General features: G+C 55.6%; 3 protein-coding genes across 3 annotated transcripts in view; 2 read left to right on the top strand and 1 right to left on the bottom strand.

Moving 5' to 3' along the window:
* LOC116995149 (acrosin-like) overlaps positions 1-15680 on the bottom strand; it is a 38786-nt gene extending 23106 nt beyond the window's left edge. The window contains exon 1 of the mRNA XM_033057536.2: positions 15610-15680. The gene's annotated coding sequence lies outside the window, so the exon portion shown is untranslated. The remainder of the gene's footprint in view (positions 1-15609) is intronic.
* Positions 60-15709, top strand: LOC116995310. The gene is made up of 2 exons (XM_033057908.1): positions 60-4456; positions 15663-15709. The coding sequence occupies exon 1, from the start codon at positions 110-112 to the stop codon at positions 1190-1192; it is 1083 nt and encodes a 360-aa protein (XP_032913799.1). The 5' UTR covers positions 60-109; the 3' UTR covers positions 1193-4456; positions 15663-15709.
* Positions 4000-16574, top strand: part of SHANK3 (SH3 and multiple ankyrin repeat domains 3) — a 145988-nt gene continuing 133413 nt past the window's right edge. Inside the window, exons 1-2 of the mRNA XM_042779181.1 lie at positions 4000-4009; positions 15683-16029. Of these exons, the coding sequence (XP_042635115.1) occupies positions 4000-4009; positions 15683-16029 (357 nt within the window). The remainder of the gene's footprint in view (positions 4010-15682; positions 16030-16574) is intronic.

Genomic DNA, 16574 nt, shown 5'->3' with positions numbered 1-16574 from the left:
ATGGGATGGGATGGACAATCCCAAATCACAGGATTCTTCAGAAATGTGAGGGATGGGATGGGAAGATCAACCCCAAACCCCAGGATTCTTTGGGAATGTGAGGGATGAGATGGGAAGAACAATCCCAGACCCCAGGATTCTTTGGGAATGTGAGTGTTGGGATGGGAAGAACAATCCCAAATCCCAGGAACACAAGGAGATGCCGAGCAGGAAAATCCCTCCCGCTGCTGGGGTGACCTCCAGGCTGCCTCGAGGGTGCCTCACCCTCCGGAACCTCTGGATCCGGCTGGGAATTCTCTCCCTGGAGCTTCCTGCCAACCAGGGAAGCGTTTCCTCTCCCCAGTGCCAGATCCCACGGGATTTTCCACTCCCTCTCAGGATGTCTCCGCTCTTATCTCACTCCCCTCTCATTATCTCCTCCCAAGGCAGCGATTCCGCCTTTTCCTCCCCCTTCCTGCGAGGTTTTCTCACCCTCTGGCCGCTCTTCCCTCCCTTTTCGGCCTTTTCCTGGGATTTGTGTTTTATGGGAAGCGCTGGCAGAGCTGGGGCTGGCTCTGGAGCAGCTGGAAATCTGGGATTTTGGGATGTACCTGGTGGGAAGGAGGCTCTGGGGGTGTTTTCCCTCACCCCTAAACCAGGATTCAGTTTTGGATGTCCCTGCGAGCTGAGCATTCCCTGGATATTCACTGGATATTCCCTGGATATTCCCGGGATCCTCAGGGCCACTTTCTGCAGCTCCTGCCCAATTCCCATTCCCAAAAGAGTCCCCGAGCTCGGCCCGCAGGTGACAGCGACAGCTGCGTCCCCTCTGGCCCCTCGGGAATTCCGCCAGCATCGCTTTCCACACGAGCCGCGACTTTTCCAGGTGCAGACAGGAGGAGACCTTGGGAAAAATTCCCAGGATTTGGGCCAGACACCCACGTGGTGCTCCAGTTTTGGAGCACCCTCTTTTCCCACTTTTTCCCCTTTTTTTTCCCCCCCTTTCCTCCCCTTCTCGGCTCCCGGCAGCTGCGGCGCTCCGAGAATTCCCAAGCCATGCATTTTTAATTCCCTGAGAACCAGCAGCCATTTCAGGAGCGGCGAGCGGTGCCAGAGGCTCCATGGACGCGCTGCTCCCTTTCCCTGGATGCGAATTCCCGAATTTCCGGGCTGGAGGTGGGCGCTGGCCCCCAGGAGGAAGGAAAAGGGGTGACCCCGTGTGGGGACGGTCAGGGCTGGTGGCGCTGAGGGGAGGATGGGGATGGGGATGAGCCGGGAGAGAGTCCTGGAGGATCCCACAGATCCAGGGTGGGATTGGTGGAGGATCCCAAGAGGATCCCACAGATCCAGGGTGGGAAAGTGGACGATCCCACTGATCCAGGGTGGGAAAGTGGAAGATTCCGCTGATCCAGGATGGGATTGGTGCTGGAGGATCCCACAAATTCTGAGTGGGATTGGTGGAGGATCCCAAGAGGATCCCACTGATCCAGGGTGGGATTGGTCCTGGAGGATCCCAGGAGGATCCCACTGATTTGGGGTGGGATTGATGCTGGACAATCCCAGAAGGATCCCACAGATCCAGGGTGGGATTGGTGGAGGATCCCAGGAGGATCCCACTGATCCAGGGTGGGATTGGTGCTGGAGGATCCCACAAATCCTAAGTGGGATTGGTGGAGGATCCCAGGAGGATCCTACTGATTTGGGGTGGGAAAGTGGAAGATCCCACTGATCCAGGGTGGGAAAAGTGCAGGATTCCCACAGATCCAGGGTGGGATTGGTGGAGGATCCCAGGAGGACCCTACTTATCCAGGGTGGGATTGGTGGAGGATCCCAGAGGATCCCACAGATCCAGGGTGGGAAAGTGGAGGATCCCACAGATCCAGGGTGGGATTGGTGGAGGATCCCAGGAGGATCCCACTGATTTGGGGTGGGATTGATGCTGGACAATCCCAGAAGGATCCCACAGATCCAGGGTGGGATTGGTGGAGGATCCCAGAGGATCCCACTGATCCAGGGTGGGAAAAGTACAGGATCCCACAGATCCAGGGTGGGATTGGTGCTGGAGGATCCCAGGAGGATCCCACTGATCCAGGGTGGGAAAGTGGAAGATCCCACTGATCCAGGGTGGGAAAGTGGAAGATCTCACAGATCCCAGGTGGAATTGGTGCTGGTGGATCCCACCGATCCAGGGTGGGAAAAGTGCAGAATCCTACTTATCCAGGGTGGGATTGGTGGAAAATCCCACTGATCCAGGGTGGGAAAAGTGCAGGATCCCACTGATCCAGGGTGGGATTGGTGCTGGATCCCAGGAGGATCCCACTGATCCAGGATGGGAAAAGTACAGGATCCCACAGATCCGGGGTGGGATTGGGGCTGGAGGATCCCAGGAGGATCCCACTGATCCAGGATGGGATTGGTGGAGGATCCCAGGAGGATCCCACAGATCAAGGGTGGGATTGGGGCTGGAGGATCCCAGGAGGACCCTACTTATCCAGGGTGGGATTGGTGGAGGATCCCAGAGGATCCCACTGATCCAGGGTGGGAAAGTGGAAAATCCCACAGATCCGGGGTGGGATTGGTGCTGGAGGATCCCAGAAGGATCCCACTGATCCAGGGTGGGAAAGTGGAAGATCCCACAGATCCCAGGTGGGATTGGTGGAAGATCCCAGAAGGATCCCACTGATCCCAGGTGGAATTGGTGCTGCAGGATCCCACTGATCCAGGGTGGGAAAAGTGCAGAATCCTACTTACCCAGAGTGGGGAAAATGGAGGATTGCCATTGATTCAGGATGGAAAAAGTGCTGGAAAAACCTCATTGATCCAGGGTGGGAAAAGTGGAGGATCCCACAGATTCGGGGTGGGATTGGTGGAGGATCCCAGGAGGATCCCACTGATTTGGGGTGGGATTGGTGCTGGAGGATCCCACTGATCCAGGGTGGGATGGGTGGGATCAGTGCTGGAGGATTCCCATTGATTTAGGGTGGGAAAAGTGCAGGATCCCATAGACCCAAGGTAGGAGAAGTGGAGGATCCCATTGATGCGGGCTGGGAAAAGTGGAGGACTCCAAAGATCCAGGATGGGATTGGTGCTGGAAAAACACCAATAATCCATAGTGGGAAAAGTACAGGATCCCATTGATCTGGGGTGGGATTGGTGCTGGAGGATTCCCACTAATCCAGGGTGGGGAAAATGCAGGATCCCACTGATCCAGGATGGGAAAAGTGGAGGATCCCACAGATCCAGAGTGGGAATGGTGCTGGAGGATCCCACAAATCCAGGGTGGGAAAAGTGCAGGATCCCACTGATCCAATGTGGGAGAAGTGTCCAAGGTTCCCTGCTGAACCAGGTTCCCTGGATCCGTCATCCCTGTCCCTGATCCCCGGGATGTTCCCTGCGGCTCTCACTGGGATAAGGATGGAATTTGCGTGGCAGGAATTCCCGGGATAAGATTTGGTTTGTGTGGCAGGAGTTCTCGGGATAAGGACGGGTTTGTGTGGCAGGAATTCTTGGGATAAGGATGAGCTCCTGTGGTGGGAATTCTCGAGATAAATACGGGTTTGTGTGGCGGGAATATTCGGGATAACGGTGAGATCCTGTGGCAGGAATTCCATGGATAAGGACGGGTTTGTGTGGCAGGAATTCTCGGGATAAGGACGGATTTATGTGGCAGGAATTTTCGGGATAAGGACGGGTTTGTGTGGCAGATATTCTCGGAATAAGGATGGGTTTGTGTGGCAGGAATTGTCGGGATAAGGATGGGTTTGTATGGCCGGAATGTTCGGGATAAGGATGTACTCCTGTAGTAGGAATTCCCGGCATAAGAATGTGTTCCTGTGGCAGGAATTTTCGGGATAAGGAGGTGCTCCTGTGGCAGGAATTCCATGGATAAGGACGGATTTTGTGGCAGGAATTCCCAGGATAAGGATGGCTTTGTGTGGCAGGAATTCTCGGGATAAGGACGGGTTTGTGTGGCAGGAATTCTTGGGATAAGGACGGGTTTGTGTGGCAGGAATTCTCGGGATGAGGACGGGTTTGTGTGGCAGGAATTCTTGGGATAAGGATGGGTTCCTGTGGTGGGAATTCTCGGGATAAGGACGGGTTTGTGTGGCAGGAATACTCGGGATAAGGATGGGGATGTGTGGCAGGAATATTCGGGATAAGGATGAGACCCTGTGGTGGGAATTCTCGGGATAAGGATGGGTTTGTGTGGCAGGAATTTCCGGGATAAGGACGGAATTTGTGCGGCAGGAATTCTCAGAGCGCGGAATTTCGGCTCCCTTGTGAAACCAGCAGCGACCTTCCCTGTCCCCGCTGTCCCTCTCCCGGGAATTCCCCATTCCCAGCCTGCTGCCAGCTCCCCACGGGAGCATTCCCAGCATTCCCATTGCCAGGAATGCTCTGACGTGTCCCCGCTCTGTCCCCGCGCAGGTGGATGAGGAGGGAGCGCTGTGAGCCCTGCCCGTGACACCGCTTCCAGGTAAGCCTTGGCCCGGGATCACCGGGAATGGCCCGGGAATGGCCGGGAATGGTCCCCTGGGATGGGGGATCCGGCCGGGAAATTCCCGGGGGAGATGAGGGAATGGCAATGGGGAAAAGTGGGAAAAACCGGCAGGCTCAGAGCGGTCCCTGTGGGCAGGAATGGGAATGAGAAAAGGCTGGGAAAGGTTGGGAAAGACTGAGAAAAACTGGGAAAGGCTGGGAAAGACTGGCAGGACTCAAGAGTGGTCCTTGCTCAGGTATGGAGAGTTAAGGGAAGGAATGGGAATGGGGAAACTGGGAAAAGCTGGGAAAGACTGGCAGGGCTCAGAGCGGGCAGGAATGGGAATGGGAAAAGTGGGGGAAACTGGAAAAGGCTGGAAAAACTGGGAAAGTCTGAGGAAAAACTGGGAAAAGCTCAGAGCAGTCCCGGAATGAATGGGAATGGAGGAAGGCTGGGAAAAAGTGGGAAAGGCTGGGATAGACTGGCAGGGCTCAGAGCGATCCCTGCGGGCAGGAATAGGAATGGGAAAAGTGGGGAAAATTGGGAAAGGCTGGAAAAGGCTGGAAAAACTGGGAAAGGCTGAGGAAAAACTGGGAAAGGCTCAGAGCAGTCCTGGAATGAATGGGAGTGGGGGAAGGCTGGGAAAAACTGGGAAAGACTGGCAGGCTCAGAGCGGTCCCTGTGGGCAGGAATGGGAATGGGAAAAGTGAGGAAAATTGGGAAAGGCTGGAAAAACTGGGAAAGGCTGAAGAAAAACTGGGAAAGGCTCAGAGCAGTCCCAGAATGAATGGGGATGGGGAAAGTGGGAAAAACTGGGAAAGGCTGGGAAAGACTGGCAGGGATGGGAATGGTAAAAGTGGGAAAAACTGGAAAAGGCTGGAAAAACTGGGAAAACCTGAGGAAAAACTGGGAAAGGCCCAGAACAGTCCCAGAATGAATGGGGATGGGGAAAGGCTGGGAAAAACTGGGAAAGGCTGACAGGGTTCAGAGCGGTCCCTGTGGGCAGGAATGGGAATGGGAAAAGTGGGAAAGGCTGGAAAAGGCTGGAAAAACTGGGAAAGGCTGAGGAAAAACTGGGAAAGGCTGATGGGGCTCAGATAATCCCTGCTCAGGTGTGGAGAGCTGAGGGAAGGAATGGGAATGGGAAAAGTTGGAAAAGGTTGGGAAGAGCTGGGAAAGGCTCAGACTGGTCCCTGAAGGGAGGAACAGGAATGGGAAAAGTTGGGAAAACTGGGAAAGGGTGGAAAGGCTCAGACTGGTCCCTGAAGGCAGGAACAGGAATGGGAAAAGTTGGGAAAACTGGGAAAAGCTGGCAGGGCTCAGAGCAGCCCCTGCTCAGGGGTGGAGAGCTGAGGGAAGGAATGGGAATGGGAAAAGTTGGGAAAACTGGAAAGGCTCAGAATGGTCCTGGAAGGAACGGGAATGGGGAAAGGCTGGAAAAGGTGGGAAAAGGCTGGGAAAAACTGGGAAAGGCTGGGGAAACCTGGGAAAAACTGGGAAAGGCTCCACCAGAGCGGTCCCTCCTCAAGTGTGGAGAGTTGAGGGAAGGAATGGGAATGGGAAAAGGCTGGAAGAGGGCTGGAAAAACTGGGAAAGGCTGGAAGAGGCTGAGAAAAACTGGGAAAGGCTCAGACTGGTCCATGCAGGCGGGAACAGGAATGGAAAAGGCTGGGATGTGCCATCAGCAGGAAAATCCCACAGGAATGTGGCTGGGCAGGTCCCCCCGTGCCTTTCCTGGGCCCTCTGGCTGTCCCTGGGTGGCACCGGGAGGGGACAGGGAGGGGACAGATGTCCCATGGGACAAATGTCCAGATCTGCCTGATCCAAACCCTCCCTCCAGGGCGGTTTTCCATGGGGATTTTCCCAATCTCTGCCCCAAAGTCTTCCTGTGGCTCTCAGAGCTCCTGTGCTCCTGGCAAAAATCCCAATCCTGATCCCAGTCCTGATTGTAATCCCAATCTTGATGTCCATCCCAATCCTGATCCTGATCCCAGTCCCTATTCCCATCCCAAAACCAATCCAAATCCACATCCGCATCCTGATTCCAATCCTAATCTCAATCCCAATCCTGATCCTGATCCCAGTCTCAATCCCAATCCCCATCCCAAAACCAATCCAAATCCCCATCCTGATCCCAATCCCAATCCTGATTGTAATCCCAATCTTGATGTCCACCCCAATCCTGATTCCAATCCTGATCCCAATCCCAGGACCTGCCCCTGTTCCCACCTGGAGTCATTCCCAGTGCTGGGAATCTTTGGGATTTGGGATTCCTGCTCATGTCCCTGTCCTGGGCTAATCCCATCCCAGGCAGGAATTCTGGGAATTCCCACAGGAGCAGCCCAGAGCTCCCAGCCCCTTCCTGGGAATCCTCTCTGGGATCCCATCCTGGGAACCAGGGATGGACCAAAGGAATGGGGTTGGGAATTTCGGGGTTGGGAATTTTGGGGTTGGGAATTTTGGGGTTGGGAATGCTGGGGTTGGGAATTCTGGGGTTGGGAATTCCAGGGGAGCACCGGGGGTGGCTCCAGGCTCCGGCCTGAACCTCTGCAGTGACCTCCAGGGCTTTAGTCCAGGTCATTCCAAACCATCCCAGGCCATTCCAAACCATCCCAAATCCTTCCAAACCATCCCAGGCCATTCCAAACCATTCCAAATAATTACAAACCATTCCCAGCCATTCCAAGCCATTCCAAATAATTCCAAACCATTCCAAATAATTCTAAACCATCCCAAACCATTCCCAGTCATTCCAAACCATTCCCACCCATCCCAGGCCATTCCCAGACCATTCTCAAACCATTGCCAACCATTCCAAGCCATTCCAAACAATTCCCAGACATCCCAAGCCATTCCCAGACATCCCAAACCGTTCCAAATAATCCCAAACCATTCCAAACCATTCCCAATCGTGCCAGGCCATTCCAAACCACTCTAAACCCTTCCAAACCATTCCCAGCCATCCCAAACCATTCCCAGCCATTCCAAACTGTTCCAGGTCATTCCTGGCCGTCCCAGGCCATTCCAAACGCTTCTAAACCATTCCCAGTCATTCCAAACCATTCCCAACCATCCCAGGCCATTCTCAAACCATTCTCAAACCATTCCCAACTATTCCAAGCCATTCAAAACAATTACCAGACATCTCAAGCCATTCCCAGCCATTCCAAACCATTCCAAATAATCCCAAACCATTCCAAACCATTCCCAATCGTGCCAGGCCATTCCAAACCCCTCTAAACCCTTCCAAACCATTCCCAGCCATTCCAAACTGCTCCAGGCCATCCCAAACAATTCCAGGCCATCCCAGGCCATTCCAAACCATTCCAGGCTATCCTTGGCCGTTCCTAACCATTCCAAACAATTCCAGGCCATTCCAAACCCTTCCAAACCATTCCCAGCCATTCCAGGCCATTCCAAACCATTCCCACTGATTCCTGGCCATCTCAAACCATTCCAAACCATTCCAGGCCATTCCAAACTGTTCCAAACCATTCCTGGTCATTCCCAAGCTGTTCCCAGGCATTCCCAAACCATTCCAAGGCATTCCCAAACCATTCCCAGGCATTTCCAACCATTCCAAACCGTTCCCAGGCATTTCCAAACCATTCCCAGGCATTCCCAACCATTCCCAGCCCTGTTTTCCCTCTCCAAGCACCGCAGACGTTTCCCTGCCTGGCCCTCGGAAGATGAGCACGGCAGGGAGGGATTGCAGGAATGTGGGAATGCAGAAATGTGGGAATGCAGGAATGTAGAATGTGGGACTGTGGGAGCTTTCCCAAGCTGTTCTCCCTCCGGAACGCGTCTGAAACCTCTCCCGCTGGTGCCAGACTCGCGGGATTCCCCCCACAGCCCAGAATTCCTCCCCAGCTCCCGGCATTTCTCTGGGATTCCTGGGATTTCTCTGTGAGTCCCACAATTTCTCCCCGATTCCTGGGATTTTTTTCCCCCGATTCCTGGGATTTTTTTCCCCAATTCCCAGGATTTCTCCATTGTTTGCGGAATTTCTCCCTGATCCCCAGAATTTCTCTGATTCCCATAATTTCTCCCCAATTCCCAGAATCTCTAATTCTTGTAATTTCTCCCCAATTCCCGGAATTATTCCCTGATTCCTGGGATATCTCTGATTTCTGGAATTTCTCTCTGATTCCCACAATTTCTCCCCGATTCCCAGGATTTCTCTGATTCTCATAATTTCCCCCCAATTCCCAGAATCTCTGATTCTTGTAATTTCTCCCCAATTCCTGGAATTATTCCCTGATTCCTGGGACATCTCTGTGATTTTTGGAATTATTCCCTGATTCCCATAATTTCTCCTCGATTCCCAGGATTTCTCCCTGGTTTGTGGAATTTCTCCCTGATACTCAGAACTTCTCCCCGATTTCCAGAATTTCTCTGATTCCCATAATTTCCCCCCAATTCCCAGAATCTCTGATTCTTGTAATTTCTCCCCAGTTCCTGGAATTATTCCCTGATTCCTGGGATATCTCTGTGATTTCTGGAATTTCTCCCTGATACTCAGGATTTCTCCCCGATTCCCAGAATCTCTCTGATCCCCGTGATTCCCATAAATTCTCCCCGATTCCCATAAATTCTCCTTGATTCCCATAATTTCTCCCCGATTCCCAGGATTTATCCCTGATTTGTGGAATTTCTCCCTGATACTCAGAATTTCTCCCCGATTCCTGGAATTATTCCCTGATTCCTGGGATATCTTTGTGATTTTTGGAATTTCTCCCTGATTCCCACAATTTCTCCATGATTCCCATAATTTCTCCCCAGTTCCCAGAATTTCTCCCTGATTTGCAGAATTTCTCAGTGATTCCCATAACTTCTCTCCAATTTCCAGGATTTCTCCCTGATACTCAGAATTTCTCCCCGATTCCCAGAATTTCTCAGTGATTCCCATAATTTCTCCCTGATTTGTGGAATTTCTCCCTGATTCCCATTTCTCCCCAATTCCCAGAATTTCTCTGATTCTTATAATTTCTCCCCAGTTCCTGGAATTATTCCCTAATTTCTGGGCTATCGCTGATTTCTGGAATTTGTCCCCTATTCCCAGGATTTCCCCGATTCCCAGGATTTCCCCGATTTCCAGGATTTCTCCCCGATTCCCAGGATCCCTCCCATCCCCATCATTTCCCCGTGATTCCCACAATTCCTCCCCGATTCCCGGTGTCCCCCCGGTTGTCCCGGGCCAGGCCGGGGGTGGCCCCGGGGCCGGCCCAGCCGGGATTGGTGTCCCCGATCCCAGACGAGCAGATGGAGCGCGGCTGATCCTATTAGCGGGGCCGCGCAGGAGGGGCCGGATCCACCCCGGGATCCCTCCGGGATGTTTTTCCCGGTTGGAAAACCCTCCCGGAGCCAGCTCTGGGTAGCGCTGAATTCCCGGGAATAGGTGAGATCCAAGCCCGGGATGGATTTGGGGAATTCCTGGAGATTCCCGGGTTTTTTTGGGGTTGTGGCAGCAGGGACAGGGACACGTCCCAGGCCGCCCTGGGTGGGAACAGCGGGATTTCCTGGGATAAGGGTGGGAATGAGGGGAGATTCCAGCCGGGATCTGTTTGTCCCCGAGCTGTCCCCCTGTCCTGCGTGTCCCTGGTGGCGCTTGGGAGCTCTGGGGTTGTCCCTGCGCGGGTCTGGCCCTGCTGCTCTCCCGATCCATGGGAATGTTCGGGAGCTGCTCGGGGGCTGTTCCCATCCCGGGAATGTGGAATCTGTGGGATCTGTGGGATCTGTGGGATCTGTGGGGTCCTGGAATGCTCTGAGTGCCTGCTGCACTCCTGGGGGGATTCCCTGCTGTGACCCACAAGCACAGCTCTGTCCCTCTCTCTGTCCCTCTCTCTGTCCCTCTCTCTGTCCCTCTCTCTGTCCCTCTCTCTGTCCCTCTCTCTGTCCCCTCTGTCTCTGTCCCTGTCCCCCCTGTCCCCATCCCTGTCCCTTCTGTCCCTGTCCCCTCGTGTCCCCTCTATCCCCTGTCCCCATCCCTGTCCCTGTCTCTGTCCCTGTGTCTGTCCCCTCGTGTCCCCCATCGTGTCCCCTCTGTCCCCCCTATCTCTGTCCCCTCTATCTCTGTCCCTGTCCCCCTTGTCCCCATCCCTGTCCCCATCCCCATCCCAGTCCCTTCTGTCCCCTGTCCCTTCTGTCCCTGTCCCCCCGTCCTCTCTGTCTCTGTCCCTGTACCCTATCCCTCCTGTCCCCGCCCTGCCCTCTCTGTCCCTGTCCCCTCGTCCCCCCTCGTGTCCCCTCTGTCCCTGTCCCCTCTCCCTGTCCCCCTCGGTGTCCCCTCTCCCTGTCTCCATCCCTGTCCTCTGTCCCTGTCCCTCCTCGTGTCCCCTCTATCTCCTGTCCCCTCTGCCCCTGTCCCCTCTGTCCCTGTCCCCATCCCTGTTTCTGTCCCCTCTGTCCCTGTCCCCTTCTCTGTCCCCTCTGTCTCTGTCCCCATCCCTATCCCTGTCCCCTCTGTCCCCCCCCGGGTGCGCAGGTCCCGCACGTGGCCCGGAGCGCGTGGCGCTGCGGTTTCCATGGTGACGGTGCCGGGAATGTTCCCATGGATACACCGGGATACCTGGAGCGGGATGGGGACCCCGATCCCGGGGGGGCCGTTCCCGATCCCGGGGGGGCCATTCCTGATCCCGGGGGTCCATTCCTGATCCAGAGGGGCCGTTCCTGATCCCTGTCCCGAGCCCTTTTCCCAGGATGGGGGAAGCCCCAACCCCTGTCCTGCCCCCGAATCTGCGTCCTGTCCCCCAAACCTGTCCCGTCCCCCAAAACTTCTTCCTGTCCCCAAATCCCTGTCCTGTCCCCAAACCTGTGACCTCTCCCCAAATCCCTGTCCTGTCCTCAAACCTGTTCTGTCCCCCAAAGCTCCTTCCTGTCCCCAAATCCTTGTCCTGCCCTCGATCCCTGTCCTGTCCCCAAACCTGTGACCTCTCTCCAATCCCTGTCCTGTCCCCCAAAACTTCTTCCTGTCCCCAAATCCCTGTCCTGTCCCCAAATCCCTGTCCCTTCCCTAAATCTGTCCTGTCCCCCAAATCCCTGTCCTGTCCCCAAATCCCTGTCCTGTCCCCAAACCTGTGACCTCTTCCCAAATCCCTGTCCTGTCCCCAAACCTGTGACCTCTCCCCAAATCCCTGTCCTGTCCCCAAACCTGTGACCTCTCCCCGATCCCTGTCCTGTCCCCGATCCCTGTCCTGTCCCCAAACCCTGTCCTGTCCCCAGTCCCTTCCCCAGGGAATTTGGGGATTTTGTGGTACCAAACTCTGGGATCATCCCAGAAGGGCCGGGCAGGGATGGAGCAACTCTGCTGGGAAAACCGGGAATGTTCATCCCGGAAAACCGGGAATATTCATCCCATAAAACTGGGAATGTTCATCTCGGAAAACCGGGAATGTTCATCCCATAAAACTGGGAATGTTCATCTCGGAAAACCGGGAATGTTCATCCTGGAAAACCGGGAATGTTCATCCCATAAACCGGGAATGTTCATCCCGGAAAACCGGGAATGTTCATCCCATAAAACCGGGAATGTTCATCCTGGAAAACTGGGAATGTTCATCCCATAAAACCGGGAATGTTCATCCCGGAAAACCGGGAATGTTCATCCCATAAAACCGGGAATGTTCATCCCAGAAATCAGGAGCTCACGCCTGACCTCATTTCAGCTTCCCAGCGCCTGCAGGAGCTGCGGGAGAGAGGGAGAGGGAAAAATCCCGAAAGGATGGAGGGACAGGAGCCAGGGAATGGGAAAGGGGAGGTTGGGGTGGGAATTTGGGAATTCCCAGAGGATCCCTGGATCCCTAGAATGTCTAAGGAAACTTTGGAGCAGCCTGGGATGGTGGAGTTGGAATGGGATGGGATTGAAGGTGCATGGATCCCATCCCAAACCATTCTGGGATTCTGGGATCAAGGATGCTCAGAATCCATCCTGAGGGATTTTTATGGAATTTGGGGATGGAAAAGGGAAGGGAGACCCTTCCCGGAGTCCTGAGATTCCCAGTGAAAGCTCCAGATCCCAAAATTCCTTCCTAGAGAGGAGTTGGGGTGGGGATGGATTCAATCCCAGACTGGGAGAGCTGGGAATGGAGGGAATTCCCTGGGAAAGGGGAGCTTGGGGTGGGAATTTGGGCAGCAATTCCTGGCTGGGCTGGAATTGCCAGAGAATCCCTGGAATGTCCAAGGAAAGGTTGGAGCACGCTGGGGTTGTGGAAAGTGTCCCCGAGTGGTGGCACTGGTTGGTTTCAATGTCCCATCCCAAATTACTCCACCATTCCCTGATTTTATCCCAGAAATTGGGGGAAAAAATCCCAAAAAAACTCCACCCAGAATTCTTCCCACGGGATGCCTGGAATTCCCCCCCAGCCCTGGGGTGTCCCTGTCCCCGTGCTGGACGTTTGGGGACACCAGGATGTCCCCGTGTCGCCAAGGGGGTGGCGCTCGCCCTTCAGGGCCCGCTCCCTTCGCGGGTGTCCCCTGGAAAAGCGGGAGAGGGAAAATCGATGGAATTACCCGGCAGGCGCTGGGGACACTGCGGGGACACTGCGGGGACGCTGCGGCCACCCGCGGGCGATCGATGCTCCCCGCGCTGTCCCCGCGCTGTCCCCGCGCTGTCCCCGCGTCCTGGCACGGGCGGGGACACCAGGGAGAACAATCCCGATCCTTCCCCTTTTCCTTCTCTTGTCCCTGTCCCTTCCTCTGTCTGTGTCCCTGTCCCCTCTGTCCCTGTCCCTTCCCCTTTTCCTGTCCCCACTTTCTGTCCCTGTCCTTTCCCCTGTCCGTGTCCCTGTCCCCTCTGTCCCTCTCCTTTCCCCTTTTCCTGTCCCCCTGTCCCCTCTTTCTGTCCCTGTCCCTTCTGCTTCTGTCCCTGTCCCTATTTCTGTCCCTTCTCCTTCTCTTGTCCCTGTCCCTTCTCCTGCTTCTGTCCCTTCCCCTTTTCCTGTCCCTGTCCCTGCTCCTGTCCCTGTCCCCGCTTTCTGTCCTTGTCCCTGTCCCTTCTCCCGCCCCTGTCCGTGTCCCTGTCCCCTCTTTCTGTCCCTTCTGCTTCTGTCCCTGTCCCTATTTCTGTCCCTGTCCCTTTCCCCTCTGTCTCTTCTTCTGTCCCTGTCCCTTCCCCTTCTCCTGTCCCTGTCCCTTCCCCTGTCCGTGTCCCTGTCCCCTCTGTCCCTTTCCCTGTCCCTTTCCCTGCTCCTGTCCTCTCCCCCTGTCCCCGCTTTCTGTCCCTGTCCCTTTCCCCTCTGTCCCTTCTTCTCTTGTCCCTGTCCCTTCTGCTTCTGTCCCTGTCCCTTCTCTGTCCCTTCTCGTGCTCCTTCCCCTACTTCAAAACCCTCTCCAAAAATCTAAAAAAAAATCCCCCCAAATATCCCCAACCCCCCCAAAATGCACAAAAAAAAAATCCCCCAAATCTCCCAGAATAAAAAAACAATGCTCCCCTCAAAAAAATCCAAAAAATGTCACCCCAAAATCCCAGAAAAAAACCCCAAATAATCCCCCCAAAATCCCAAAAATGCAACAAAAAATCTCCAAACCCCCCCAAAAATCCCTTTTGAAAACCCCCAAAATGCACGCAAAAAAATCCCCAACCTCCTTCCAAAAAACCCAAAAAACCCCAAAAAAATCCCCAACCCCCCAAAAAAATCCCCCCAACAAAATCCTGAGAAATCCCCCCCCAAAAAAAACTCCCTATAAATGCACAGGAAAAAAAAATCCAAAAATCCCCAAAAAATCCCAATAAAATCCCCCAAAATCCTTTCCATGTCTCCCCATCCTGCTGCCCTTTTCCAGGGTTCTCCCAGCTGGACTCCCAAAGGGGGGAAAAAAAGTGAATTTTTTTTTTCATTCCATGATCAGGGAAGTCAAATTAAAGAAGGAAAATGACTCCACAAAACAGAATTTGGGGAATTATTCCTCTGCGAAATTTTTTCCAACCTTTCCCAGCCAGGGCCTTAAAATTATTGGGAATTAATGAGGGATGGGGGAAAAAAAAATATCAGGAAAAAGCCCAGGGATCGCCATCTGGAGCAATTAATTTGTGGGATAACGAGGCGGAGAGAGGGGGGGAAAAAAGGGAATAAATCAAATCCAGGATTTGGGAATGGGATGAGGAGAATTAGGGGAAGCATCGGGATCCAGAGGGATCCAAAGGGGTTTTCCCTTTTTATCCCGATTTTTCTCCTTCCCAAGTGCGTTTTCCCGGGTGGAATTTTGGGTTTTTCCTGGTCTTTGTCCTCATCCCTTTGGAGCCCCAAAGTCCCTTTGTGGGGTCCCGTTAGGGGATGGATCCCACTGGGGGAATTACAGGTGAAAAGTGGGGTCGATCCCAGAAAATTCCCGAGAATTAATCCCACTGGGGAAATTCCAGGGAATTCCTGGGGAGATTCCAGGTGAAAATTCCGGGGAATGGGGGAATTTGTGGGATCCAGGGGATTGGAATTTCCGATTGAAATTCTTCCCAGATTTCTCCTGAGGAATGTCCATTCCTTGGGGGGGAATTCCAGAGGGTCCTTTTGGGAATGTCCATGTCCATCCCAGGAGTCCTTTCCCAGATTCCTCCCGAGGAATGGTCACTTTTTTGGGATAATCCTTGCTGGGGATGAGATTCCAGGGGTCCTTTCCCAGATTTTCTTGGGGAATGTCCCTTCCAGGGATGGATATTCCAGAGGGTCCCTATGGGGTTATCCCTGCACATTCCGGAGATCCCTTCCCAGATTTCTCCATCCTGGAGTGGATATTCCAGAGGGTCCTTTTGGGAATGTCCCTGCACATCCCAGGGATCCCTTCCCAGATTTTCCCAAGGAATGTCCCTTCCTGGGGGGGATATTCCAGAGGGTCCCTATGGGGTTATCCCTGCACATTCCGGAGATCCCTTCCCAGATTTCTCCATCCTGGGATGGATATTCCAGAGGGTCCTTTTGGGAATGTCCCTGCACATCCCAGGGATCCCTTCCCAGATTTTCCCAAGGAATGTCCCTTCCAGGGGTGGATATTCCAGAGGGTTCCTATGGGGTTATCCCTACACATCCCAGGGATCCCTTCCCAGATTCCCCCTCAGGAACGGCCCATCCTGGGGGCAATTCCAGACTATCCCGGTGTCAAACCCCCTCTCCATCCCCTCCCGCTCCATCCCAAACCCCCCTCTCCATCTCCCCACGCACCTCCGGGACGCTCCATGCCTCTCCCGGCGCTGAGCCCCGCGTTGTCCCCGCAGGGCCCCGGGCGGGCGCTGAGCGCGGCCCCGGCGCGGTGCGGCCCCGGAGCCGGTGCGGGAGCGGCTGCGGGAGCGGGCGCGGGTGCGGGGCGCCCGCCGCGGCGCACGGAGCATGCCTCTGAGCCCCGCGGGCAGCAAGCATGAGAGCCCCGAGTCGCCGCCACCGGAGCCGCCAGCGGAGCGCCAGCCCCGAGCCGCCGTCAGCAGCGGGGAGCCGAACCCCGGCCTGCGGGAGGAGCCGCGCCTGGAGCCCGCCCGGGGACCCGCAGGGCCCCGCTCGCCCAAGCTGGCGGCACCGGCGCGCATGGAGGAGCCCGCGCCCGGCGCCATCGTGGTGCGCATCGGCATCCCCGACCTGCAGCAGACGGTGAGTGAGGGATCGGAGAGGGAGCGGGAGTGAGGAGGGAGTGAGTCCCGAGCGGCCGCCGCCGAGCCGGGATGCGCAGCGGGACCGGGAGCGCCGCCGAGCCGGGATGCGCAGCGGGACCGGGAGCGCCGCCGAGCCGGGATGCGCAGCGCAAACCGCACCGGGAGCGCCACCGCGACCCGCCCGCGCCGGGATGGGCGGCTCAGAGCGGTCCCGATCCACACCCGGACCCGGAACGACCCCGACCCGCTCCGGGATGCGCAGCTCAGAGCGGTCCGGATCCACACCCGGACCCGGAACGGCCCCGACCCGTGCCGGGACGGGCGGCTCAGAGCGGTCCCGACCCACACCCGGACCCGGAACGGCCCCGACCCACTCCGGGATGGGCAGCTCAGAGCGGTCCCGATCCACACCCGGAACGGCCCCGACCCGCACCGGGATGGGCAGCTCAGAGCGGTCCGGATCCACACCCGGACCCGGAACGGCCCCGACCCGCGCCGGGATGGGCAGCTCAGAGCGGTTCCGACCCGGACCCGCACACGGAA

Source organism: Catharus ustulatus, chromosome 4 (assembly GCF_009819885.2).
Source record: "Catharus ustulatus isolate bCatUst1 chromosome 4, bCatUst1.pri.v2, whole genome shotgun sequence".
NCBI classification, from domain to species: Eukaryota; Metazoa; Chordata; class Aves; order Passeriformes; family Turdidae; genus Catharus; species Catharus ustulatus.
This window is presented reverse-complemented; position numbering and strand designations above follow the sequence as displayed.

Bases quoted from the DNA above. Each gene is read 5' to 3' on its own strand.
- LOC116995310 (XM_033057908.1), top strand. From the start codon at position 110: ATGGGAAGAACAATCCCAGACCCCAGGATTCTTTGGGAATGTGAGTGT.